The sequence below is a fragment of the Aulonocara stuartgranti genome (assembly GCF_965226115.1).
Source record: "Aulonocara stuartgranti genome assembly, chromosome: 17".
In the NCBI taxonomy this organism is placed as follows: domain Eukaryota; kingdom Metazoa; phylum Chordata; class Actinopteri; order Cichliformes; family Cichlidae; genus Aulonocara; species Aulonocara stuartgranti.
The window spans coordinates 1,903,626-1,930,634 of NC_138953.1; the positions used below are offsets into that span (position 1 = coordinate 1,903,626).

General features: G+C 40.4%; 2 protein-coding genes across 3 annotated transcripts; both read left to right on the top strand.

Annotated features, from left to right (window-relative positions):
• The first annotated feature begins 909 nt into the window (after positions 1–909).
• On the top strand, positions 910–15,208 carry pnpla3 (patatin-like phospholipase domain containing 3). The gene is made up of 9 exons (XM_082511626.1): positions 910–1,224; positions 2,476–2,708; positions 2,790–2,855; positions 5,453–5,662; positions 11,666–11,726; positions 11,840–12,013; positions 12,104–12,236; positions 12,348–12,455; positions 12,664–15,208. The coding sequence occupies exons 1-9, from the start codon at positions 1,038–1,040 to the stop codon at positions 12,884–12,886; spliced, it is 1,395 nt and encodes a 464-aa protein (XP_082367752.1). The 5' UTR covers positions 910–1,037; the 3' UTR covers positions 12,887–15,208.
• A 1,871-nt stretch (positions 15,209–17,079) lies between these two features.
• On the top strand, positions 17,080–27,009 carry LOC309692403 (sorting nexin-4-like). 2 transcript variants are annotated; one of them, XR_014272301.1, is made up of 15 exons: positions 17,080–17,242; positions 18,150–18,274; positions 18,450–18,588; positions 19,585–19,734; positions 19,863–19,910; positions 20,015–20,070; positions 20,729–20,801; positions 21,109–21,170; positions 21,704–21,769; positions 21,871–21,960; positions 23,964–24,063; positions 24,663–24,808; positions 24,903–25,017; positions 25,105–26,680; positions 26,750–27,009. XR_014272301.1 is itself a non-coding variant. In XM_082510831.1 (14 exons), the coding sequence occupies exons 1-14, from the start codon at positions 17,159–17,161 to the stop codon at positions 25,150–25,152; spliced, it is 1,302 nt and encodes a 433-aa protein (XP_082366957.1). In that variant the 5' UTR covers positions 17,080–17,158; the 3' UTR covers positions 25,153–26,684. The 2 variants fall into 2 exon arrangements, 1 of the variants encoding a protein (XP_082366957.1); XM_082510831.1 differs by lacking the exon at positions 26,750–27,009 and having other exon boundaries at positions 25,105–26,684.

Sequence of the window (27,009 nt, forward strand, 5' to 3'; positions counted from 1 at the left end):
ATAAAGTTATTCAATCTGTGTGGTTGAATAGGACCTGATGATAGCAGGTTATAGATAATTTCCATCTAATATGGCAGAGCTTGATTGGATCTATCAGGAAGAATAGGATTAACTGCTTAGATGCAGGTGTGCAAAGCCTGTGGAGTCTTACATAATAAGACTGAAAGGTGTTACTGCTGGTAAAGTGATTTCTAGAAACTACTAAATTATTTAAACGTGGCATTTTAGTTTGAAATTTTCTTACATTTCTTAAAAAATAAAAATAAAAAAAAAATTAAAATTTTTTTTGGAAAATAAAGTCAAAAAAGAAATGTCTAGCCCTTTGTGAAACATGCATTCACACTTCATCTGTCAGTTTTATTCCCGCAAAGAACAGATAGGACATTGCAATCTTTTAGTTCTATATCTTTTCATGTTATGTTACCATTGTGGATTTATCTTCAAAAACATTTTATCAATAAAAACGAAGCCTAAAACACAGTGAAATGATTTTAAAGCAAGAACTTTCATATACTGTTAATGTTGCCCATTGTCTTTTTTAACTTATACTTTGTTGTCACCTTTTTTAGGTGTTGTGACGTCTCGGAGTCAAACCTTTCTACTGATTGGATGGATTGGCTCATGTGACAAGCCTCAGTAACCCGTGCTGCCTTTGTACTAACTCGGTAATAGGAAGACTTTCAAATTACTTACGACATCATATTTTATATTGCTTTGACATGTCATTTAAGTAGAATAAAATGATCGAGTTGATGACTCTTTGTTAAAATACGCCTTTTTAATAAACAGTGACAGTAGAAATGCACATATGTATATGTACTTATAATACAAATAAATCGATAAGTGGGACATAGTTGCGTTGTTTCGTAACGCTTTTTCTGACAGTCATTGAACGCACCACAGTTTGTTTTTATAGCTGGTTGTTGACTTGTTGCGTGCGTTCCTTCTGGCCGCGCGGCGGTGACAGGCTTGACAGCTTGGTGTCCTGCTCAGTCTTCGTTACCTGTCAGAATACCCCAGCGGGGGAATGCCCCGCTATGTTCGACTTAAGCCGTGGCTGGAACCTGTCCTTCGCTGGTTGCGGGTTCCTGGGCATTTACCATATCGGAGTAGCCAGCTGCCTGCTGGAGAAAGCTCCGTACCTTATCAAAGAGGCCACTAAGCTGTATGGGGCTTCGGCCGGTGCGCTGACCGCCTCGATGCTCGCCAGCAAGGCACCCATAGGTAAGATACAATGCTGGGACTCGGTAGCCTGAATAATAATGTACACTTAAAATCATATTCATTACCGAATATGATCTGATAGCCTGCTGGGGATATGTATAAATATGGGTTCAGCTTGTGTAGATAGCAGGCGTCTGTAGAGTTAGCAGGCGTAAAGAAAGTTGCACTTGACAAGAGCGATTTAGGTCGATTTCATAAACAACACGAACCTTAAAGTTAGTAGAAAGTTGTATACATTGTAAATATACTATGAAATATTTGTATATACGAAACGTTGTTTAAAACATAGGCTACTTATAGTTAAAACCATTTACATGTTAGCATGCAGATATATGAAATAAAGTAATAATAAACGTTTATATCTAAGGAACCTTTCAGATTTCTACAGTAGAAAACAGTAGAAACCCTAAAAAAAGGGAGAGAAAACATCAAAACAAAACAATCACATGAAGCCCCCAAGATAAAAATAAATAAATAAATATATAACCTTTTAGAGTGTAAAGCTATTAAACCGGATCATTGGGGCAGTTCCACATGTTCCACATTAAATGTACTGTAAATTCACTTGTAATAATAAATAATAATGGACTGCATTTATATAGCGCTTTTCGAGACCCTCATAGCGCTTTACAATTCCACTATTCATTCACACACTGGTGGAGGCAGCTACAGTTGTAGCCACAGCTGCCCTGGGGCAGACTGACAGAGGTGAGGCTGACATATCGCACCGTCGGCCTCTCTGGCCAACACCAGTAGGCGGTAGGTGAAGTGTCTCGCCCAAGGACACACCGACCGAGACTGTCCGAGCCGGGGCTCGAACCGGCAACCTTCCGATTACAAGACGGACTCCCAACTCTTGAGCCACCATCGCCCCTTAAGCACAACTAAGAGTGTAATAGTCTAGTAGCTAATTTCTGTTCAAGGTTACATATTACTTGTCAGTAACTTGAGACCAGTAGTACTATAAACTTAAGACAGCAATTCATATATGTGCAAGGCTTATACAGAGCAGGCAGAGAATGTCTTTCATTGATATACATGTATATATATGTATAGGTTGTGTTCAAATGGGACTGGCTCATACCACAACATGACTGTGCTTGAGTCAGAGGCACCCTTTCACTTTCTTTCTCATGATGAAGCAATCATTACAGACCGATCTCATCTGTAAACCTAGACTGACGCCCAGGTTATCATCGATAGCGTCAGACAATACTGATACAGGTTTAATTAGTGTGTTTTCATTCCCAGCTAAATGCTGTGAAGATGTGATTGAGGTGGCTAAGGAGGCCAGAAAGAGAAACCTGGGCCCCCTGCATCCAACTTTCAACCTGATTAAGGTGTTAAGGTCTGGCCTGAATCGCAACCTGCCCTCTGACGCACACACCCTGGCCTCAAATCAACTGTGCATCTCTCTGACCAGAGTGAGTGATGGGGAGAATGTGCTCGTGTCAGAGTTTGACTCCAAAGAGGAGCTCATTCAGGTGAGGACAAAGAGGTGGTGGGTATATTCCACATAACAGGGAATGGATGTTCTGTAGTTTAACCTTGTGCTCTATCCACAGGCGCTCATCTGCAGCTGTTTCATCCCCATCTACTGTGGACTGATTCCTCCGTGCTTCAGAGGAATGGTAGGTTTGCTTCTTTACATGTATGTATGCGTGTTTCTGCTTTGGGGAAGCAGACGCACACATGTGACTAAAAAGAACAGAAAAAGAAGAAGGAAGCTTGAGCAGTGAAGAAAAAATGTAGCAATAAGCAAAGTTGAAAAGCGCTGAGTGGATGCAAAAGAGTGTAAAAAATGTTATTGAGACGTGGCTCGTCTTGTATAATCATATTTGATTTTAGCTTCTTTTAAGCATTAAACATGAAGAAGGAAAAATACACATTTAATATACAGAGTAAAGACTGTGGGATGGCTTTGTGTAGTAGTCAATCTGAGCAGTGATAAAGAAGCTGCAGGTCCCAGCATATAGCTGTTTGCTTTACTGTGACTTATCAGCAGCTCTTGGACTTTGGCAGCAATCTCATTCAGTAATCAGCTCAACTCTCCTATTACCACAATTATAATTGAGACACTCATGACTGGATTTAGATCCAGTTATAGAATAATATAATAGCAAAATCACAAAAGTGGAGTTCATCATAGTCACAGCAGATAAAAATAATAAACCTGATAACAAATCAAGAAATGTAACATCTTCTAGAATTCAACCCCATTTCCTTGAAATTGCCTAACAAATACACAAACATTAAGTGTGTTGACTGGATTATGCTAAAAATAATGGAGATATCTGGCAAATTACAGCTATGGTAACACTAATCACATAATTAATACGACCATATAGAGAAATGAATGTAGAAGCTGTTGGTTTGTTGACTTACATTCTGAAGCCTCTGATTTAATAAACAGGTGATTAATATTTTCAAAAGAATGAAATGTATTCAGGAGTGATTTTCACTGACTTAGCCGAATGTGCTGACGTAACAGGTATTGAGAAAAGTCAGTGCTTTATGAATGGCAGAGTTTAGAGTCATACTCCTTTGGAGTCAGCGTCTAGTAACCTTGAATGATATCACACTTTCAGGGACTTACTTGGACTTTTCCCTTTCGGCTCTTCACTTGTCTGAGGAAGCACAGGCTTTGCTGGGACTTACAACGTACAGTGTGTTAATTTAGAGTGAGATATCTAAATGACTGTAAGTGTTACGTTCACAGTAAAATGCCTGTTCTGAACTTTTTAAATCTGCACCTACAAATGTCATTCAGAAGAGAAACTAAAACTACAAGTGAAACTAAAAAGAAACTTGACTGTTGTTATACTGAGTTATACTGAAGTTCAGTTGATATTGGTGTCGTAAAAATGACAGCAGGGCTGAGTTACTCCACATTTTTGTAGTTTAGTGATAATCAGATTCCCACTATCAGAGAATGTCAATTTTCAGTTACACTTACAGTTCATACATGTTTCATTTATTAAAAATGAAAAGAGTCCAACAACAAACACTGATGTTATAGAAATGCCATGTTTAGCAGACATGGTGGATTAATAATAACAAGAATGTACTTTGATTTACAAAAGGGAATGAAAGTCTTAAAGAAAACAGAAAAAACAAATAATATTGAAAATCCTCAAATAAATTGTGTCAGTTAAAATTTATTTAAATTCTCATTTACAATTGAAGCGGCTGACATGTCAGTGTGATAACAAAATCTAAAAGCTTTGTAATCAAAGATAAACACAGTGACAAAAATCAGGGTCCAACTTAAAAAAATAAAATTCAGTGTTGTAAATGAATATAGGCATTTATAATGTGTAAAATCAAATGCAGTTGGTACAGTCAAAGATTTGTAAACTCCATCCAAACAACAAAACAGGACACCTGGTTTCTTTTCACCCTGCGTAGACGTTGTTGTCTGAAACTTGGTGCTGAAGTTCAGTGTGAACACAGAAAAGGGAGTACAGCTCAGTAAGCTAATGTGCGATTTCACTGAACTGTGTGTTCCACGGCTGGTTGTGTATGCACATGCAGACAGATGTCTAACATCAGGTGTAGTTTTCTAATAAAGTTCTTTTTTTTCACTTTGCCTGAAATGTTTGGGAACGTTGTTCTGCCACAGATCTGACTCCAGTCGGATGTCTCCAAATACTAAAGAAACAAATAAAAAGTGCTAAAACCTTTAAAACCTTTAGCTATTACTATTAAGGAAATTATAACAAAATTGTAACAAAATAGTAATTATAGCATATTTAAGTTAATTAAATACACTCGTGTAGCAAAGATTCATTTAAAAAGAACATCATGTTTTTACTCTGTGTGCACAGTCAACTGTTCCCTTACTGACCTACTTTCCGTCACGCTTTTAAGCGCTTTAAATGAGAAAACCCTGCTTTCGTATCCCATTGGTTGAGAGAATGAAATGTAATCAGAATTTTTCATTACATAAAAACTGGGTAAAGTCTTTAAAATTGTGTGAAATGTGAAGCCTGGGTTTTAATATTGTAAGTGTCCTGTGTGATGGTAGGTGAGAGCAGCCACAGGAAAAATTAGATGGTGGATCAAAATGTGCATACCAAAAAAGTTTGTAGTTTGTGCATGGCCCAGGTATCAGGGTATAGCAGAAATGAATAGTTTCCTTGTGCTTCATTGTGGCCTGTTCTATAAATGACAACCAAGAGTGATGTGTTTATTCCAGGTATATTGGTAACTGTCTGTGTGTGTTCAGCGTTATGTAGACGGTGGGATCAGTGATAACCTGCCTCAGTCAGAGCTGAAGAACACCATCACCATATCTCCTTTCTCTGGCGAAAGTGACATCTGTCCACGGGATAAGTCCACCAGCTTTCATGAGCTGCGTTTCACTAACACCAGCATCCAGATGAACATGGGCAACATGTACCGCCTCAGCAGGGCTCTCTTTCCACCAGAACCCAAGGTAGGTACCTGTGCAGCACACTGGAGGCGATGTACTCGTTGTGCATTGCACTGAAGCTGATGGTCAGTTTCTTGCAGACATTCCAGGCTTTGGTTGCGTAGGCCATGTAATGTATTTACTACCAGGCCATATGTCAATCAGCAGTATCTTGCACTCTCACTGATAGTCGCTTCTGTCACATGTTTTTAAGTAGAGAATAGAAGGAAGGAGACCCCTACTTAAGATTTTCATCTTTTAAAGTTGAAAATCTAAAATAACAAAACAGTAAATCAATCATTCTTTCACCTTTACAAGGATTAACAATAGTAGTAAAAGCATCTGTGCGTAGGCAAAGGGTCAATCCTTTGTCACCAGACAAGAACCTCAGAAGCGGCGGTCTTTGATGGTAGGGCTGCTCGATTATGGCAAAAATGATAATCACGATTATTTTCACTGAAATTGAGATCACGATTATTTGACGATATTTATTTAACCCTTTAAGACCTACTATAGAACCAAGTCCACCAGCGCTTATATTATTTTTATTTATTTTTTTTACATGCTGTAGTGCCATTTGTGGGAGCATTTCAAGTTGCTATACATCAATACAACTGTTATAGCCCATATTTTAATAATATGTATGCATTAAGTCCATAGTAATTACATAAATTGCAAAAAAGTGCAATAAACTAAAAAAAATTGAAAATCGTTTTTGTTTTTTTTTACATATATTTCTACTTGGAGAAATTTAAGAGGTTTATCCCTCAAAACTTTAAATACAATAAAGTTGCAAAAAATAGTTTACAACAACAGGAAATTTATTTTGAGTGTCTTCATAGTTTTATTTTGGAGATACAGCAATTTTTATATACTGCAGGAAAAACAAAAAACAATCCTATGATGCAAATTTGCAAAGAAAACAGCATGTGCATCATTTCACTGTGGGAAGTGTTACGAACAGCTGATAGGAACGGCAAAGCCTGTTTCTGGAATATTATGCTTTTGTTCCTGCAAGCGCTTTTTATGCAATTTTTGCAAAGCTATATGTGGAACGAAACCGTGACCGAGGACAAGCTGATGGCATCAGATGCAAGTACAACTCCTCCGGTTTCATATGCAAAACAAATTATTGCGCTAGCTTACACGGTTCAGGTTCTACAGGGATTTAACAATAGTTACACAAAACGGAGCGTGCTGCTCTGACCGGCTTTAAAGGGTTAACAATGACTTTAAAAAAATAATATAAAATGGTGTGCAACACCACTGAAGTTTTTTTTTTTTAAACTCTCTTTTCAACCAACGGCAGTCACTCTCCAAATAACTTCTGCTTAGCTTTCCGAGCTTCCCTCGGGTCCTCTTAATCAGCGGTCTCCAACCTTTTTTGCGCCACGGACAGGTTTATGCCCGACAATATTTTCACGGACCGGCCTTTAAGGTGTCGCGGATAAATGAGGGAGGGGCTAATAATCGGCTCAGTCATTTTTAATGATCGTTGAAACCCAGATCGTAATCGTGATTAAAATTCGATTAATTGAGCAGCCCTATTTGATGGAGTCGCCAAAGCCTGGAAAGCGTGTGTAAAGCAGCTCTGAGACACTGCCAGCAAACTAAGCACCACTCAAGTGCTGTTTGAGCATCTCCCAGCAGCAGGGTAAAACCTGCACCACACACCTCTGCCATGGCCTCAAACCAAACATAGCTGTGCAGTGTGATGGAAGAGACATTGGGAGCACTGGTGGTTGAGCCTCGGACCCAGTGTAAACCACTTTCTCTGTGTTTTCTAGTAGCCTAGAGCACAACACCTTCTTCCTGTATTTACCTTTGTTGCTCCCGCCCCAGAAGCATCTGGCCACTGAGCAGGCTGAAGTGTCGCATTTTGGTTTGCTTGGAGTTCACTTGATTTTTCTGTGTGAAAACGAACCAAAGCACAGGAAAAAGCTACATGTTTACAAACCCGTCAGCTAATTCAGAGTAATTCAGAGTAAATGAACTATAACTATGTGAAAACATTGATACGCAGACACGAATCAATACTAAAAATGACTCATTTGCGACAGTATCGTTACCAACAGCGCAGCCTTTGGCTCTTCCAGCTAACAGCTTCCCTGCAGGTAGGCATACAGGAGCTGCTCTGACTCAACCACCGGTTTCAAAAGTCCTGCTTTGAAGCACTGAGATGAGCTTTGCTGCCATTTGTTGCAAAAAAAGCTGTGACGAGAAGGGGGTGGGGCTTACTCTGAGACCGCATGCTCATTGGCTGCTGACTAGTGTTAGCCCTTTGTTAACCAGTAAGTTTTTAACCAGCTGGCTTTGTGCAACAGATAAATTGAATCATATTTTCAAAATGTACTAAATATTTATATTCAGTATGACCAAAAATGTTTAGAGACGTGAACACAACCACAGCTGTCACCATATGGTGGCTTTTATATGGAACGCAGGTTTAAGACACCAAACTCTATGTCAGTGCTTTTAATGTGAACACCACTTTATGAGGAATTTCAGAATCAGAATACTTTAATAATCCCTAAGGAAATCATGTTTCAAGACGTGACCCCATGAAACATTAAAGTTAGCTGTTTAACACGCAAAAAACAGCAGAATTAGCTGCCTGTGAAGTTATGTTTAAGGTAACAGCTAGCAGCTATGGTTGATAGTAAACTGACAAAATTACTGTGGGAGCTAGGCAGCTAATTTGATTAGCTCTGCTGACGGTTAATAGACAGCGTCAATGTAACGCTGTTAAGCTTCAGATAAACAATGAGAAAAATCTACAACAACTAGACAGAAATAATGCAAGTCCACCTTATAACTCTATATCTGCAACAAAATATGGTGCAAAGTCATTAGAAGCTCAGCGCTACCTCAGACTACCTATTGTCGGATTTTGTGCTTTTTTGCATTACCTAAGAGAATCTTTAAATATTTGTCATATATCTCAAATGTAGTGACTCTCTGTGCTTGTATATTGTAACATTTACCTACTAACTGTTGTCACAGTGGCTGCTCTGCAGGAGAAGTCAAAGTGGTGTTGTACACTATCTTTCATTTTTATTACAGTAGTTGTTCTAAGTGCCTCAAGTGAACACTATGTACAGTTGATTTTCCTGATGTCTGTGCCACAGAGGTCCTATGGTGCTGAATGCAACATTAACCTAAATCTTAAAACATCTGTTAAATGAATATCCCCTGAACAGAAATTCCCCAAAATTCTCAGATTTGGTTTTAGGCCTTTAAGTGCCTTTTTAATGTAATTGTTATTATTCAAACTGAAGCCAAGTTTCCTTTTGTTATTTCCTGCCACTGTGATGACTGTCAGTTAACCTCTAAGATAAGGTGACCTTTGACCTTGTTGCAGTACATCTATTTGCTGTATCATTGCTATATAGCCTCACCCCCTTATCTGGGTCCTATGATTTTGTCAATGAGCTCACTTATCTGTGTCTGGGGGATGTGTGTGTTTTTTCCTGGAATGACATCACTATATCACTTCACCTGAAAAACAAGTGCACACATTACATGCCTGAACAAAGTGAGTCCTTAATACAAACATACAGGCTTGGCAAATATGTGTCTCCTGTGGCCTGACCATCCCAGCCAATGAAATGAGCATCTCCTAACAATGTCACAGCTTGCTGGTATTGAAGCTATTACACAATAAAACAAACTGACAGTAGACCTAATGACACGACTCTGTACCTTTCACTTGCCAAAACACTTTAATAGCATAACAATGAAAGGCATGTATATTTAATTTTAACAATGCTAAACTGTATATTAGGAAGTATTTGACCTTTTTAGGGAGATTGTGTCAATATTACAGTATTACAATTCCAACAAGCTTAAAAGTCAACGTCTTGGTGTGACCACCTTCATGACTCCTTCATTTTTGATAAGATCATCAACGCCAGTAGCTGAAATACAGCGTCAAACTATGACAGACCGTGTTTTACGGATTGCTGTATACACTCATATTTACATGTCTCCTGGCTTCCAACATTCCAAGACTCCTTTTCAGTTCACTTGATATGTGATTTATTTCTTTTCCCCATTTCCTTTCCTTGAAATGACTTTCACTGAGATAATTTCTGACGAGGCTTTGGTGAACAATAGATGGATCAACTGAAAGCCCACATGCAATTCTCAGGTCCTCTGGCAGGATTTGTTTACTTCTTAAGGTCATGACATTTAGGTACCAAGTGTCTGCTGCAGATAGGCCAGCCATTTCTTCTTTTGTCTTCCACTTTCCTCAAAGACACGCTGCACACCATGCCATGATATGCCAAGTTTTCAGCTAATAGCTCTTTGGAATCACCTTTATTGGTACAAAAGTACTACTTGACACCTTTCAAGATGTTATCTATGACAGAGATTCTACGTTTTTTGCTAGTATAAACATAACACAGGTTCATCCCTTGAGTTAGGTGCTTATTTATCCTTGAATGACTCACAGCTCAGGTTCAAGTGGCTTAGCAAACAAGAAAAAACACCTGTTCGGGTACTCAGGTACAAGGACTTGAGTGAAAGTGAGTGAAAAAGCAGCCAATGTCCAAAGAAAAACTTTTAAAGACCTTCAAAACCCCACAGAACTGTTGCTCAAGAGTGTTAAAAAATTCAAGTCTGACTCCTTGGAAGCAAAATATAAATAAATTAGGAGTTATACAGATTCAGACACAGTACTGTATGACAGTTATGGAAGATGCCAATAGAAAGCAATGAGTCACAGTTCCCATCAGAGGAAAGACATGCAGGGAATGAAATGAACTTGCTTGCTTAGTGGAATATCTTAATGGAGCAGCTTGTGGTATGGAGCTCAGGTCCAAGAAGACAAAGTTCATGACCAACAACACCCAGGCAAGTGAGACCAAATATTCAGTGGAGGCTGGTAACCGTGAAGACTTCCAGCTACCTCGGTTCAGTCATATCAGGTGAAAAATTAAATCCTGAGATTTTGGCAAGTATACCAAAGACAACAACTGCAATAATAAGACGTGAGGCCAGCCAGAGAGAAACATCTGATTGCACTTACAGTGTCAATCTTCGCCTATGAAATGTACACACTCACAGCAGAACTTCAAACAATGATTAGATGCTGCAGGAAGATTTTAAATGCTTATATGAAGGCAGTGCCGCTTCTGGAATAATGTCCACAATGTTCACATGTGGATTTTTCTTTGCATGAACTTTGTGTAAGGACTACACTTCTCCTCCAGAGTCGACTCAGAGACATGGACGACCCATATCTGTTTTTAATGCAGTGCGACCTGAGAGCCCAAAGATCACGGGCAACCAATATTCAGTTCTGGCCTTGTCCCTCGCACACAGAGACTTCTCCAGGTTTTCTGAATCTTCTGATAACATTATGAGCTGTAAATAATGACATAGTCAGCCTTCAGAATTTCACCTTGAAGATCACTATTTTGAAGTTGTCCCATGGACTAGTTCTTTTTGGGCGTGCTCAGATTGGTATACCATAATTTGTAGAAACATTTTTGCACACTGGTAAACCTCTGCTCATCTTTGCGTTCTTAAACTCTGCTTCTCTAACATCCTGTTTTTTATACCAAATCGCTTACTGACCTGCTGTCGATCAACCTAATTACTTCATTTTAGTACCACCTACTTTTCCACCCTTTGTTGAACCATCCTAGCTTTTTTATGCCTTCAAATCCATCCATCATCTTTTTCTTATCCTATTCATGGTCCCGGGGGGCTGGAGCATATCCTAGATGACATAAGAGAGAGGCAGACAACATTTCACACTTACATTCACACTTAGGGCCAATTTAGAATCACTAATTAACCTAACCCCACTAACTTCACGGAGATGGAGAAGCTAGAGAACTAGGAGAGAACCCATGCAGACATGGGGAGAACATGCAAATTGGTGGGGGGTGGATCTTGATATATCTATGATGATATTTTTTATGAAGAAGTAAAATGTCTTATTGTAAATATTTAACTTTTTTCCATTTTGAATGAATTGCAGCTTTATTAGATATATTTTCTGCCTCCCGTCCACAGGTGCTGGCTGAAATGTGTCAGAGCGGTTATAAAGATGCTCTACGCTTTCTTGAAGAGAACAGTGAGTCCTCTATTCCTTGGTTGCTTTGGTCATTCTCCAACTTACACACTTTCATATCAGCCTCTAGTTTGACATTTGGACTGTGTTACCTATGTGGTGTTTTTTGGTTGCAGACCTGCTTGCACTGGAGTGTCCCACTGCTGGCCCTTCCCTGCCAGAGAGCTCGATCAGCTGCTGCAACAATACTGAAACAACCAAGGAGTGGGTGCTCCGAAGGCTCCGACTACTTCGTAAACAGCACTGTGGGGTGGATGAACACATTAGTCTGCCTACTTCAATCAAGAAAGGTAAGGTATCATCCCAGAATAAGCACAGATTGAATCATTCTTCTTTAAAATGTTTAAAGAACTGCATCCTATTCTGTATGTGGCTGTCAGTGTTCTGTGAGGCCTGCCAAGAGAGATCCGGACTGTATGGCAGGGTATCTGGGATGCTGCCAGTAAGGGTGGCCTCCTACATGCTCATGCCATACACACTTCCTGTACAGTCAGCATACTCAGTGGCCCAGAGGTAAGACAGAGGTCGCATCAATAACGGTATATCACTTTTAACCAAATGAGCTTTGAACTTAAAATTAGCTGGTGTCAAATCCGTGACCATTACCACTTTGCTTTGGACCAGGTTTGTAGAGTGGATCCCAGAGGTGCCCGCTGATGTACGTTGGCTGTTTGAGGTGGCAGGTGATGTTTACAGACAGGCCTGGAAAGGAGAACAAGCCAGCGCTATGAGGTGACAGAAAATATGGCATACAGAGTCATTTTCAAACAAACGTTAGAGGTTTAGCGTCAGACGCTTTCAGACATGTCCTCTTTCTAATAATCTGAAAGCTGGAAAAATATCTGTCTTCATTTTTTTCTGTTTTCACTATTCTCATTGTGGAGTCCAGATCACCTCTCACTTCTATACATGAATCTTGTTTCCATTGCTTTTTGTACAGTGAGCCCTGCCTGAGGAAATGCCTGAGTGTTCCACCGCTATCTTCGGAGTGCGGGCCCAGTCAGAAAGATATCCCACCTGCTCTTTCCTCTGTCGAGCTCCACAGCAACTACTGGGAAATCCCCAAATCTGCCTTCTCCGCGTCTCATCAGAGCCATCCAGCCATCGATCCCTCCTCCCCACAGGATGTCTGCTTCTTTGTTGGCATCCAAGATGAACCATAGAACGTTCACAACAGTCAGATGCTCCAGGACCTGAACTTTAACAGAAACACGGTCTAATGTCAGCTCTCTTGTTGAGACAAGGATGGATCGATGGATGGTAGAAATTTTAGCCAGTACTCACTGGTGTGTATCTGTTTTTTACACTGACTCTGAACACTCCATCCAGTGCAAAGAGTATTGTACTTCTGTGATGTGTTTTATGACCTAAATCGGTGCGCAGCACAGTATGATATCTATCTACTTCCCTAAATATTTTTAGGTTTAAAATATGCATTCATAGGAACCATCCCAGTGCATTCAATGACAGCTTCTTTCTTTCCCTTCAAATATTGACTCCTTCTTCATTTCACCACGCTGATGGACTTGTACCGTTGAGTGATATGTCCAAGGTTTGTGGTCCCAATCACTAATTTAAAGTTTTTTTCAGTATATAATGATTTTAATTTTCTAAATAATTAATACTCCACAGAGTAAAACGGGTACCAAAGAAGGCGGGGCTACCGTGTGAAGGTGTCCTTTGGTTCTCAGTGCGATCAAATTCCAGAGAGACTGATTGTATTCAGTATAATGTGAAACTAGGGAGTGAGACCTCAAAGTCATCAGGAGTCTTTTTTTAGGTCATAGCTGAAAGCTGTTTTACTAAAAAGAGACTTTTTGCAACTACAGGGGTCAGTCTGTGGTGGCCTTTAAGGAGAATGCAAGTTTAAGGCACTTCCTTATTGCCTTTTAAACCTGAAATCTATTTATTATATATAAAGGCTCTAATATTACAAATCTTGGTGCAACAATCCTTGGCATTAATCCAGGTGACCTTTCCAGGATTTTTGAGTAAAACCAAGTTGTTCACTTAATTGGAACTTTTAACTCTTCGTCATTGCAGCTGTCTTGTATTAGTAAATCTCTACTGCATAAGGAGAGGCTATTTCACATGATTGGGCAGAGTTATGTGTGATGATGGGTCTGGGGTAAAAAGCTGTTCCTGAGACTGGTTGCCTATTATTTGGCGACTCTTCTAAGCTGATGATGACCTGGATGTGATGAGTGTCTGAGAATGTTAGTGGTTCTGTTTTGGCAGCGGTGTCTGTAGATATGTTCAAGGGAGAGAAGAAGGCAGCCAAAGCTGTTTTGTGCAGTAGTAATGACCCATGCCCAAATTACTAGTCGGCCACTGAAACCTGAAATGTTTCTGCTAGAGAAAATGCACTGAAGCTGACATTTTCAGGTTAAAGGCTGGTTCTGGTCCTGGGCCAGCTAGGCAAAGGGGAATGCAATCAGTAGTACAAGTCACATCAGCCCATTGCTTCTGGCCAATAATGCAGTGCATAGGCTGAATGCTGATTGGCTGAAAGGAAGCGTAAACTGAAAAGGGAATGACCACAGCCTTAATCTGCAGTACAAAGAATTTCTTTGTGCACTATGAACTCTGTAATTCCAGCAAAAGGACCAACAGAACCACAAACAAGAGTGGCCCATGTTCCAGTTATTAAACAGTACATGTATGTTTTTAAACTATAGCAGCAATGTCAAGTTGTTTGCATCTGCAAAGTGCTCTGTAGCACCGACACAGTACCGTGCTGGAGCCAATACGTTCCATTTTTATAGGACAAACGCACAGTTTTAGCATGGATGAAGACATGGTCCAGTACACCACAAAACTTTACAAACTTTTAACACTTTAGACATTGCACAGGCACAGTATTCAGACATGCCATTAAACTGTCTTCTGTAGGCGATAATAACTCTCCCATAACATATAATTCAGTGTTAAATAAGTAACAGTCGGCTGCCTGAAGCCCGCCATACAATAATGGCTTTTATATCTAAGTTGCAGCTCACTGTAAGTATAACTTTCAGGGTGACTGACTTGAAATGGAAAAGTAATGTTAAATATTGAGATGTATCTACCAAACAGCACAAGTCATGTTATTCACTTTCAAATCATTTTGAGCCATAAAGCCAGCGGCAGACCTTTGCTAATGGTTCCAACACTGAAGCTCAATAACCGCCATCAGATGTGGTTATTGAGCTTCTTCCTCTGTAAGGTGACCAAACTTTTGCACATGTCACAGTCACAATTTTTATTTGTTATATTATTAAGTTCAAAATTAAAAGATAACAGTGCAATGACCTTTGAAGACAGGCTTGTTTTAATTCCCTTCTTTTAAGTATAAAATATCAACTCAATGTGCTATTTCCCAGAGATTTGCTGGTATTTACATGGTCAGACCTTGAAATATTGAAATGTTTTGTTTCCCGCAAATGTAATTTGTGTTAAGGCACTGTGATATTTCAAGATTAAACAATTGATTCCATTGCTGTAAATGGTAAATGGACTGATTCTTATATGGCACTTTTCTACTCTCCTGGAGTACTCAAAGCACTTTATACAACATAAAGCCACATGTGGTCTCAGCCACATTTGCACATGAGGCTGTGAAACACAAAGATTCATCCTGACACAAGAGAACTTCAGAAGTCATCCGCAACAACGGGAGAAAGTCCCAGAAGGATTACAATCTCAGGAGCAGTCCATAATTCAAGTGTGTATGGTAGAGCAGACACCTGCAAGTGTGACTAAAATATGATCACAAAACAACAAAAATATGCACGTTCTATATATAAAGTCAAACACGGAGAGTTCCTGCACAAGTGCAGTGATTTTGACTGGATGGCTGATATAGTTTTGAAACAAACCTCCTCATTCTTCATGCAGCGCATGAAAAAACCTGCTCTCCTCTTTCTCCAGGTGAAGAACACCTTTCAGCTCCAGGCCCTATTTGATTTAGAATACTTCTTGATGTTCCTGAGTTTGTTGACTATTTTTATTTTTTGTTTTCTAATATTATTAAGGCAAAGTTTGTCTTTGTGACATGACATGCGCTAAAGCAAATCTGATTAATATCTGACTCTAATGGAAACAATAAAAATAGTTCATGTTGTATTGTACTCTGATTACCTTATTTTAATCTGTGCAGCCTTTTCCTTTACCATAAATGTATGTACACAGGAAACACACAGACCTCTTGCCTTGCAACTCCTCCCACGTGGCCCTACTAAGCCAATCAAATGCTTTATTTAGAGCACGTGTGAAAATGGAAAACTATTGTTGGACTGTAACTTCTTTGTTTTATTTGACAGCCAGTTGATTAACATGTGCAGACACGGATTCAATTCTTAGGCTACTATAAAATACATTGCATTGGATTCCTATCTGCATGTGAGTTAGTAGCCCCAATGAATAATTATAATTCAGTTTCATGCACTGCAGACAACCCCAGAGTGATGCATGAATTCATGCAAAATGATAGTATGTTTATTAACACGCAAACAACTAAAGATCTGACAGAAATGTTTTCTTACATGTCAGCTGTTACACATACAGGAAGGAATAGTTTGTAATAAGGCAACTCCCTGGATATCTTGATGCATGCTCAATCATCCAGGTGAATCCAGAAAGGTTGATTCTGTTCATCTGGATGTTTTCAGTGGGAGGAACGTTTGGTCAATCATCCAAGTGTATACTTCAGTCAATGTTTTTCCCACTGAAAACGCTACGTTCAGATGAACAGAATCAACCTTTTGGAACTCCCTGGATAAGTCCAGGAGTCCACCAAGTCTCAGTTCTCAGGACCACGCAGTCTCCACGAATTCTTGTCAGAAGATTTCACCCTTATATTATAAAAATGGAACGTAGAACCTCCACTATTCATTAAATCAAACTTCAGACTCCCAACCAGTTGATTCATTGAGTAATGATTCCACATTTTCCTCAAATTATAGACCCCTTCCCATGTAAATTATTCATTTGTTTCCAGAGTCAGTATTGTATCACAGCTGATTTTCCCTGCTGTGTCAGTAGTTTTGTTAATGTTACTAAACATCCAGGAGGTATCCAGGGCTGTTTACAGGACTTTTGAAATGGAGTGGCATAAAGGGCCCAAGAACACTTTTGCAAAGTGTTAATTTAAGGTTTGGTGGTGATGGTGGGAGGGGTCAGTGGCACCCTAGTTCTCACTCCAGACACACCCCTGCTTCTCCCTGAGCACCACTCATGTAGATGAAAACTAGCTTGTAGCTTGGTGTTTCCTTAAAATCGCGATTCGCTGACTGAACACACATTTCGTATTTCCATCAATATGTGACTGTGTAATCTCAGAAAATACCCGTTTTACTTGGCACGGCTCTAACGACCACGGGACGGGGGAGTTCGAGGATGAAGGGACGTGTTGCGCATGCGCCGTGATCAACATCAACATCACGGAGAGAAAGGTGATGGCGGATGATGGAAGGGAAGAGTCGCTGGGGACTGACGATGATTCAGACCAAACGGGAGCGGATGGCAGCTTGAACAACACTGTGAGACCGTAGCTTCTCTTTATCCCGGTTGACCTGCTCATTTGTTTCGTTTTTATTTGTCATTGCGCGTTATTCAACGCTACATGGCATTTAGCGTTGACCTAAAGCTCAGGGCAGAGGCTCCTTACATACAGTCTAGCACATGCAGGACCATACACGTCAGCATATCACTGTGCTCAGTAATGTTTTTGCGTTTAACTCATTTTGCGGATATTACCATGTTAATTTGGCTATAAAAGCGGATCGCGTGCGTCATATAAACAGCTGTTAGCGTAGGGAGGAGCATGGAGCTGATGGATGATCGAGCTGCGCATGTTTTAGAGACAGCTGAAGGAAAACACAAGGTTGGAGTTGTGCATGTTCCTGGGATGCAGCGCAGTCAGAGTAGTTGTTCACCCTACGAGTCAACAAACACGAATTACTATGTGAGAGTCACGGAGTCTGTTTAAAACGTTTTTGTCTTTCATTTAAGGAACTTAATGGAATCAATTTGTCTACCTGTGTCAGGGATACACTCCGTCATCCATCCATTTTCTTCATTAATTGTCCAATTCAGGGCTGGAGCATAACCCAGCTGGCATAGGTGGGGTGCACGTCATGCATATTCAGAACATGTGACAATATCTGTGTAAAAAATAAAACTCCAGCTCTCACTTCCTCTTTGCTTTTGGTTCCTGCTCCTACCAACTCTTCGTAATTAAATTTACACCAAAAGATTTTAGTGGTATCAACTCATTCATATTTGTCATTGTAAAGAACATCAAGTGTTGAAGGATAAAACACCATACCCATCTGAGGCTTTGTTGTTTCGCTGACTAATGTTACCTCAGCTTTTCTCACTGACTTCTGTGTTTCTTGGTTTAAGTGTCAGGGCCAAATCATGTGTTCTTTTGTTGTGTCGACTCAGATGGTGGAAGAGGGCTCGACCCTCATGCGCAGGATGGAGATCTGCGTAGCTGAGGCCGAGAAGAGGAGCGGCAAAAATGCAGTGAGCATGCAGGAGACGTTCACTGTGTACCTGATCGAAACAAGGTGAGCACAGCATGCTGTTTGCCTCTTTGGTATGAAAGGAAGTTCTGTGGGTTAAGCTGTGAGGTTTTCACACTGTATATATTTTATCTGTAATTCCTCTTGTGATGTTGCATGAATTGCATCTATTGGCTCAGCAAAAACAGAACAAAATTCTACTGTGGTCCATTCTTTAAAGGCCAATGGATGCAGTCGCTGAAGGCCATAACCCAGCCCCCGACTGCCTGTGGAGGAGGTACAGTGAGTTTGAACTGCTGCGGAACTACCTGATAGTTACCTATCCGTACATTGTGGTACCTCCTCTGCCTGAGAAGAGGGTGAGTCCAGTGTGACTTTGTTAAGTGTCTTTTAAGAAATATATAATCTAATATGACAACACAAGTGTAAGCACTTCCAGTTAACTCTGGCAATTGAAGGCTTAGTCAATATTGAGCTGAAAATCTTTGTCATTACTCATACAATGCATGACACATGATTAATACCATCATAACACTGACATATAATGATTTGTCATGTATTAATCTTTTTATTGCTGAATTTTAAAATGGGTCAAAATGCAACATTAAGTTGTAGAGTAATTTCTTTGTGAAGGATGTGATGTTTCCTCCAGACCGCCTTGGCCCTGCTCATTAATCACTAATGTCACTAATGACTAGCATCCACTTAATAGCACAACCCACACTCCAAAGCAGATTCCACAGTAGGACAGAAAAGCAAACAGTGACGTGGCATCAAAGAGGATTTTTCTAGCGATAACGTTAGCAGTCAAACAAGCTAAGAGTAGCTAGCTAACTGCTACTGAATTAGCACTAGCTGCATTAGTTAGATGTAGCTAGTGCTAATTTATTTAATGAAGCATGTCTCACCAGAATATTTCATTCTTGCTTGTTAATGTTAACTAATGCTAACGTGCTTGACTTGGATGGAATGGTAAATGCACTGATTCTTATACAGCCATTTTCTACTGTCCCGGAGTACTCAAAGCGCTGTATACAACATGCCACATTCACCCAGTCACACCCATTCTCACAAGCACTGACTCTAAACTGAGTGCGGTTTAACCACATTCACACTCTGATGGATGCATCAGAGAGCAACTTGGTTAGTATCTTGCCCAAGACTGGAGGAGCAGGGATTGAACCACGAACCTTTGGATCAGTAGGGGACCTGCTCTACCGCCTGAGCTACAACTTGATTGGAGTGATCCTTTAGATAAGGGGGGTTTCTTTATATATGTAAACAGAAGCCTAGTGTCAAAAACAAATGCATGTGTGAATAGGTCGAGTGAAAATGGTTGGTCTTCATGTATACAGGCAGAGTTTGTGTGGCACAAGCTGTCTGCAGACAACATGGACCCTGACTTTGTGGAGCGACGCAGGGTTGGACTCGAGAACTTTCTTCTTCGTGTGGCTTCTCATCCAGTCCTCTGCAATGACAAGATCCTCTGCTACTTCCTCACTGAGGTACATGGTGCGGCATCTGGGCAAATTCAGCTGATCTTTTATAGATGAACTCCTGAAGTGTAACTGTGTGTGTGTGTGTGTGTGTGTGTGTGTGTGTGTGTGTGTGTGTGTGTGTGTGTGTGTGTCAGGAGCATGGCTGGAAAGAAGCGGTGTACGAGACAGGATTTCAGGCAAAGGTACTGGACATTTGCGAACATCTGTTGCTGAACTCGTACTAACAGTTGTGCAGATATTCTCAGTGTTCAGTAAGTGTAAATATCTCCTGGAACTCCTTTTGCAGGCTGATTCCAGGCTCAGGGCTCTCAGTGCCACCTTCAGAGTGAGAAATCCAGATAAGTAAGTTGCTGTTTTAATAAGAGACTTATTTTCTTTTTGTAAAAACATTTAATTTAAAGCATCAACACAGAAATAAGACAGACTCTGCCACCACTCAGCCAGAAGCCTAAACTAAATGTCCACAGATACGCAAACTAGTGTGTGTCTGTGGGTGTGCACAGACACACACTAGTTTGGACCTTCCTGCATGTTTAAGCCCAGTCTTTGATGATTTCTGAGATATTTTTAAGTAACCAATAAGGGATTTTCACATACAAAACAATAACATTCATTTTTATGACTAATGCAACGCAAAAATCGTTTCCCATTGCATTGAGCAAAGCACAGTGTCCACTGGCCAGGGAGCGAACGGCAGGGTATGACATACTCTCGCATGAGCAATAGAAATGCAGGATGACAGCAGTGTGCATGTGATGCATGTCAAGACCATGAGCGACTTCAAACCACGACGTAGTGCAGGCCGATCATCAGCTGCAAGATACGTTTTAGGATGTTTGTGCAACCTAGCAGTTCCCACAGTGCACGCCACTTTGTGTGCGGAAGGACCTTTAGGCACTTGGTGGTCATTTGCATCGATGTTGTTCTTCGTAAGGAGCTGATCAAACGAAATAAAAATATGAATCTTGTGTAAATGTGTCTCTCTTCTTTTATCACTCAGATGCTTCATGGAGATGAAGCATTACAGCGATGAGCTGCAGTCTCACACATCTCAGCTGCTCCGAGCACGAGCAGTAAGTCTCACTTTTGCCTGTCTCACACACACACACACACACACACACACACACACACACACACACACACACACACACACACACACACACTGAATCTTTTGCCCCTTGGAAATATCTGAAGCCAGTTCTAAACACAACAGTGACATCTTCATCATCCAGCCTCAGACATGATGAGGTGAACTTGTGATTACAGCTGCTTAAAAATCAATGAGTCACTTATACTGAACTTCAAAAATAACAGTGAAAGTTCGTCCTTAACCTCAGGAACATTAAGGTTAACAAACATCCTTCTGTGTGTCTCTTGTAGAGGGTTGCTGACCGACTGTACGGTGTTTTTAAAGTTCATGGAAACTATGGACGAGTCTTCAGGTTTGACAAGTTTATTATGCGTCTGCAAGGCTAAGAAAAATGTACTGATCGTTAATTTGTTCAAGTTTCATTGCCTAATTTCTCATTCTCTCAGTTGGTTTTAATACAAATCCTGAGTTTTAGCTTCACAAGCTGCACCATCTGTCCTTATATCCTCAAACTGGAGCCAATTTGGGGTTTTAACTAAACAATCTACTGGCAATGTTTACTTGAGTATATGTAGAACGCATGTTCACATTATGTATGTTTTTGTCTTCTTTGTTCCTGTGTGAAGCCGAGTGGCAGAGGCGTTTTTGGATGATAGCGTGGTTTTGTTGCGCTGTCACACATAGTGTGGGCCGGTTTGCAGTGTAGAGATGAATGGCTCTAACGATGTATCTATGAGTAACAGACTCTTCTAACCCTGCTCACGTGCCGTTTTGTGTTAAGTAAAAGGAAAGAAAACGTCATTTTTAAGATGCTGTGTTGTCAGATGTTGCACTGGGTGGCGTACTGTTTATACTTATGTGTGCACATCCATGTCTTCACTGCAGTGAGTGGAGTGCCATTGAAAAAGAGATGGGAGATGGACTGCAAAGTGCGGGTCATCATATGGATGCGTACGTTTCCCTGACATAGATTTACCACATAGTGCTACAGATGTTACCACCAGCTGTGTTTCTGCTGAAGTGAGATCTTGTGTTTTGTCACATGGTTGCAGATATGCTGCTTCAATAGATGACATCCTAGAGGAGGAGGAACACTATGCAGACCAGCTGAAAGAATATCTTTTCTATGCCGAAGCTCTGAGGTAAGACCAAACTGCGACACCGAGCGATTTTCCAGCAGCTGCTCCGTGTTAGCCTGTTTTACCCATTCCAAAGCCAGTTTCAGTATTTGTTAGGAATCATTGTTGGAGTATCCAGTTGTGCACAAGTTGCAATGATTTAGCTGTTGATCTGTAATAAAGTTGAAGAATCTAAGGTGTTCCTTCTTCGTTATTCCGTCTACTTTGTACCAGTACCACAGCTCCACAGCACGATGCTAACACCGCTGCTCTTTACAGCTGCCAGTGTTTTAGGTCTGAAAGCCTCACCTTTGCTCCTCCAAACATCCCTCCTGTCATTGTGGCCAAATAGCTCAGTCTTTGTCTTGTTTAACCAGAGAACATTTCTCCACGAGGCATCTGGCATGTCCACATGGGCAGCGGGACATTTCAGTCAGGTTTGAAGATCTTTGAACTGACAATGTTGGAATAAGCAGTTGTTGAGGAACCTTCCTACTTTCTTAGATTTTTACTCAGTTCCTTGGACTTTAAATGGTAAATGGCCTGTATTTATATAGCGCTTTACTAGTCCCTAAGGACCCCAAAGCGCTTTACACAACCAGTCATCCACCCATTCACACACACAGTCACACACTGGTGATGGCAGCTACTTTCCTATTGTTCTGAAGATCGGTCAATCCAGTGAGTGCTGCCAAAACAATGATATGTTTTATATATATGCTATTCTAACATGTTGATGTGCACGTGTAGAGTTTTAAAATCAGAGTCTTACAGTCTAATAGCCACAGGTTGGAGCTGGGCGATAGAACGATAACGATATGTGTTGCGAAATAACTTTTTCTCGACAGAAAAATTAAACTGTCGCGATAGGCCTCGTCGCTCTTGTCCTCTTAAAAAGAAAAAAGAACAGCCAATCCAAATTAAGTAGCGCAGAGCCGAACCAATCACAGCCGCAGCGTCACGTCAGGTGACTTGTTACGTACAACACAAGTGCCAAGCCGCACATATGTATTTGTTTGGGAAGCAGCCAGCCACCGTACTGCCCGGGTAACGGAGGAAATGAGTGCGCCGACTAGAAAAATCAACCGAGCGTGACCGAAGGTTACCGAAGAGAAAACAGATGATGGTTCCAACGCCGGAGAGATTGTCGAACGGAAAGGCCAGAGAAGTTCCGTAGTGTGAAGGTATTTCTGCTATTTCAAGTCTGACAAAAACAGAGCAGCTGCACTGTAAATGTGCCGAAAGCAAGTCTGGAAATACAATAAAGCGGTGCAGCTCAGTCTCTGACTGGAAGCGCTGATTCGTCATTCGGCTTTTGTCAGACTGAAGTAACTGTTACAACTGTTTGAAAAGCTCAGCTATACAACAAGGAGAGATTGAGAATTTCCTTTTAGTTCTCAGTTTATTTGATATTGACAAAAGTTAGTCAGTTTTGTCTGTTCTTCTGTAAAACAAACTAAGATTTATTTTTAGAATTAATATTTTGTTTCTAAGTGGAATTGACAGTTTAGTCTGTTTCGTTTGTTCTATTTTGAAACTTAAACGCTTTAGCGGCTGCCTTTTGTGTAGTTTGCAATATTTGCCTTTATTTATCTGAAAAAGTCTCATGTTCCTTAAGTACATCTACCCTGTTGAACTTATTATGGGAAATAAATATTTAAATCAAAACAAGCTGCTGATTATTTCACATTTTACTTGTGAGCAACGGCACATTTAAATCTTACAAATAGTTATTTGGCTTATATCGTGATAGATATCGTTATCGCCTGAAATGAAAAAAAACGTATATCGCCCAGCTCTACCGCAGGTAAAAAGGCTCTCCTCTGTGGGCCAATGAGCCTTTTACTGCGTAGGCTGTGGTGATGGATTCTCCATGATGCTGAAGAGCATCTCAGAGTCAGATGTAGCATGTGTCACATATGTCTATGTATCTCTCCTCTTTTTCGTTCCTCTACAATGCCAAAGGCTCCTGTTTGAACATGCAGCATGTAGTTCATGATGCATTCTTGTGTATTTCGCTCTGGCAGGGCAGTGTGCAGGAAACATGAGCTGACCCAGTTTGAGCTGGAGATGGCCTCGCAGGATCTCATCTCGAAGAAGCAGCAGCGTGAAGAGCTGGCTACAGGGGTACACTGCTCATGTTCTACATGTATTCCTTTTCCTTGCCTGTTAACACTTACACACGGCTACATAGGAAACATATATGGAATCCTTCACATTGCAGATGTGTGATTTACCTATCTGTGAATTAAAGGCAGAACAAGATGGTGAGCTTTTGGGACTGTGTTATGTCTTTAACTTTTGGACCAAGCGCAGAGCTTGGAAACTTCAGGTTTATCGCTGAGTTTGTATACCTGGGTAAATCCAAGCAGACCAGTCTGAAGCTGTGGACTCCCAGTAGGTTCCCAGTTTGCTGAACCATAATTTCCCCAGTAGAGGACAGAGCCAAAGCTTTGTCACTGTGCTTTGAGCATCCATCTCTGCTTTTTACACATTCATTCTGATAGAAACTTGTCATTCCAAGTAACTGAACACCCATCAGCTGCAGGATAAGACGTGCTTATAGGAAACTGCATGCCAGAAACCTGATCCATGAAAATACTGACGCTCTTCAGTTGCACTTGAGCAAAGATTAAAATGTTAAAGATTCCGAGTTTGAGGAGGATCTAGTTTTAGGAGACACCTGCAATTTTCAGTGTTGTCCCTTCTCCCCTTCACCTCCTCAGATCGTGCGGACATTCTCCTTCAAAGGCATGACCAACAAGCTTTTTGGACAAGAAGCACCTGAGCAGAGGGAGGCCAGGCTGAAGCTGCTGGAGGATCTGATAGCAGAGGGTGAAGAGACTGTCAAGGAGAAAACGATTGAGCGCGCGTGAGTGTTGAAAGCTGCCTGGTGTGTTGGAAAAAGCAGTTGGAAATGTTTCGAGATCGACGCGGATTTAAAGATGATATATCTTTGACTGCAGAGAGCACGTGGAAAAGGCCTGGGTGGATATCCAGCGCTTCAAGGAGCAGAAAGACAAAGACCTACGGGAAGCTCTCATCAACTACGCTGTCATGCAGATCAGCATGTGCAAGAAGGTACGTCGCACATCAGCTAGCTAAGGTTGAAAGGAAAACTGGCACTCAAGTTTACTGGATGATTTTGTTTCTGCTCCCTAACTGCAGGGAATCCAGGTTTGGAGCAATGCCAAGGAATGTTTCCTCAAGATGTGAGGCTGAGGAAATATCCCGAAGATTTTCTCCCTCTAGGATGATTCTGGGAAAATGACGCCAGGAGGCGGTGGATCATTCAAAGACCTGAACACTGGAGTGTAATATTCCCAGACTTAACTGAGACGTTTTTTCTAACTTTAAACTGGTGCTTTGCTTCTTTCAGTTTTTAAAGCTGGATAACTGCTGATGGGATGGGTGAGTATGCTTTGGGGCAGATAAAGTCATGTTTGGCAAAGAAATGTAAGAATACGTGGTGTTTAGATCCACACATAAACCTTGGTGGAATCTCAGGCACCTTTGTTTTATCCACTTTATGAGTTCAAATTCTGCATTGGACCATCCCATAGGTTTGATTTATGTTGAAACCTGTCAACTGAACCAAAGTGCAGTTTGTTTCATTTTTGTGAAAGTAAAGTAGGCATAAACATAGTGAAACGATAAAGTAACTTCACCTGATAACTGATGATTCCAAACCTTCCCCTGGATTTTGTGCCTTTTGAAGCATTTTTAATGTTCGTGTGACACAGACTGAGGTTGGATGAGTGAAATACAAGAATATTATTGATGTGCTTTTAATCACTAACGAGCAGCTGTGTCTTTATGTAGCGCTTTTGCAGTTCATGAATGCAGCCTGCTAACTAAGCTTGCTACTCGTAGTTGCAGCATTCCTCGCATTCCAGTCTCTCTTTTTCTCCGTTTTTCTACATGGAAGCAGAAAAACATCAAAATCAGTTGATTTTATCTACAGTCTTTGGTTACAACATGAATAAATGTTTACAGGGATGTGTATTTTGCCATGTGGAATAATAAAACTACTGCTCACACTGCTAAAGTTGCCTTTCCATCATAGTGTCAGACATTTCTGTCGTATATCTCTCATTATATCTCAGTGGGGACCAGTGCTACCAGGCAACAGTGTGTCATGTTTTTTCTTGGTCTGAACCAACTGAACTACACGTGTGAAGGGAGCTGACTGGTCAGAATATTGAGGTTATATAAAGCACATGTATTGGACTAATGAAGCCAGAGTCCATGTTGTACTGTACAAATACAAAATGTTAATTTTAAAACAACCAAAGTCACATTACGTTTTCTCTTGCTCTGTCTGTAAAAGGAAGAGGCTACAGGATGTTGAAGTAGCAACAACACATACGTGCTTAACAATTTATTAGACCACCACCCAATGTGAGGTGTGTGCCACAGCTAACGGGTAGATTAACGACTAATTACCGAAATCCTTTTTAGATTTCTGCTATGGTTAACGCACACGTATGCACAAGCTCTTTAACTGAAACAATCGTTTTAATGCTGATGTATCATTTTTGTTTTTTCCATGAATTTTTAAACTAATATTTTTTTTTCAAAAAAACAACCAAAAAATGTTAAATACTAAACTTGTCAACAAATTTTTTGACAATGCAAAATTGCAGTTATTCACTTTTGTTCCTTAACAGACAAAAATGTTTTATTGTTTGAATTGATGCTTAATACATTTGTACGTTCCTGCGCTGGCTCAAATTTATGACAGGTCTTTTTTTTTTTTTTTTTTTTTTTTGTCATAAATTTTTTTAAAATCATTTAAAAAAATTTATGACAGGTCTAATAAATGTGTTGAGCTCTGTATGATATCCCTCTGGGATCAATAAAGTCTCTCTGATTCTGATCTAACGATATCTTTGACTGAAACTCTCTGAAGGTTTTGTCTTCGATATTCGGTGTATAATTTAAACAACATGTGATTTGTTGGAAATGCTTGCCAGCACTAAAAGCTTTGTGAGTGCGATGTTTCCTTTTGAAGCTGAGTGAAGGTGTAGCCCCTGTTTGGTCTGTTTGAATAAAAAGGGTTGACACTGCAAA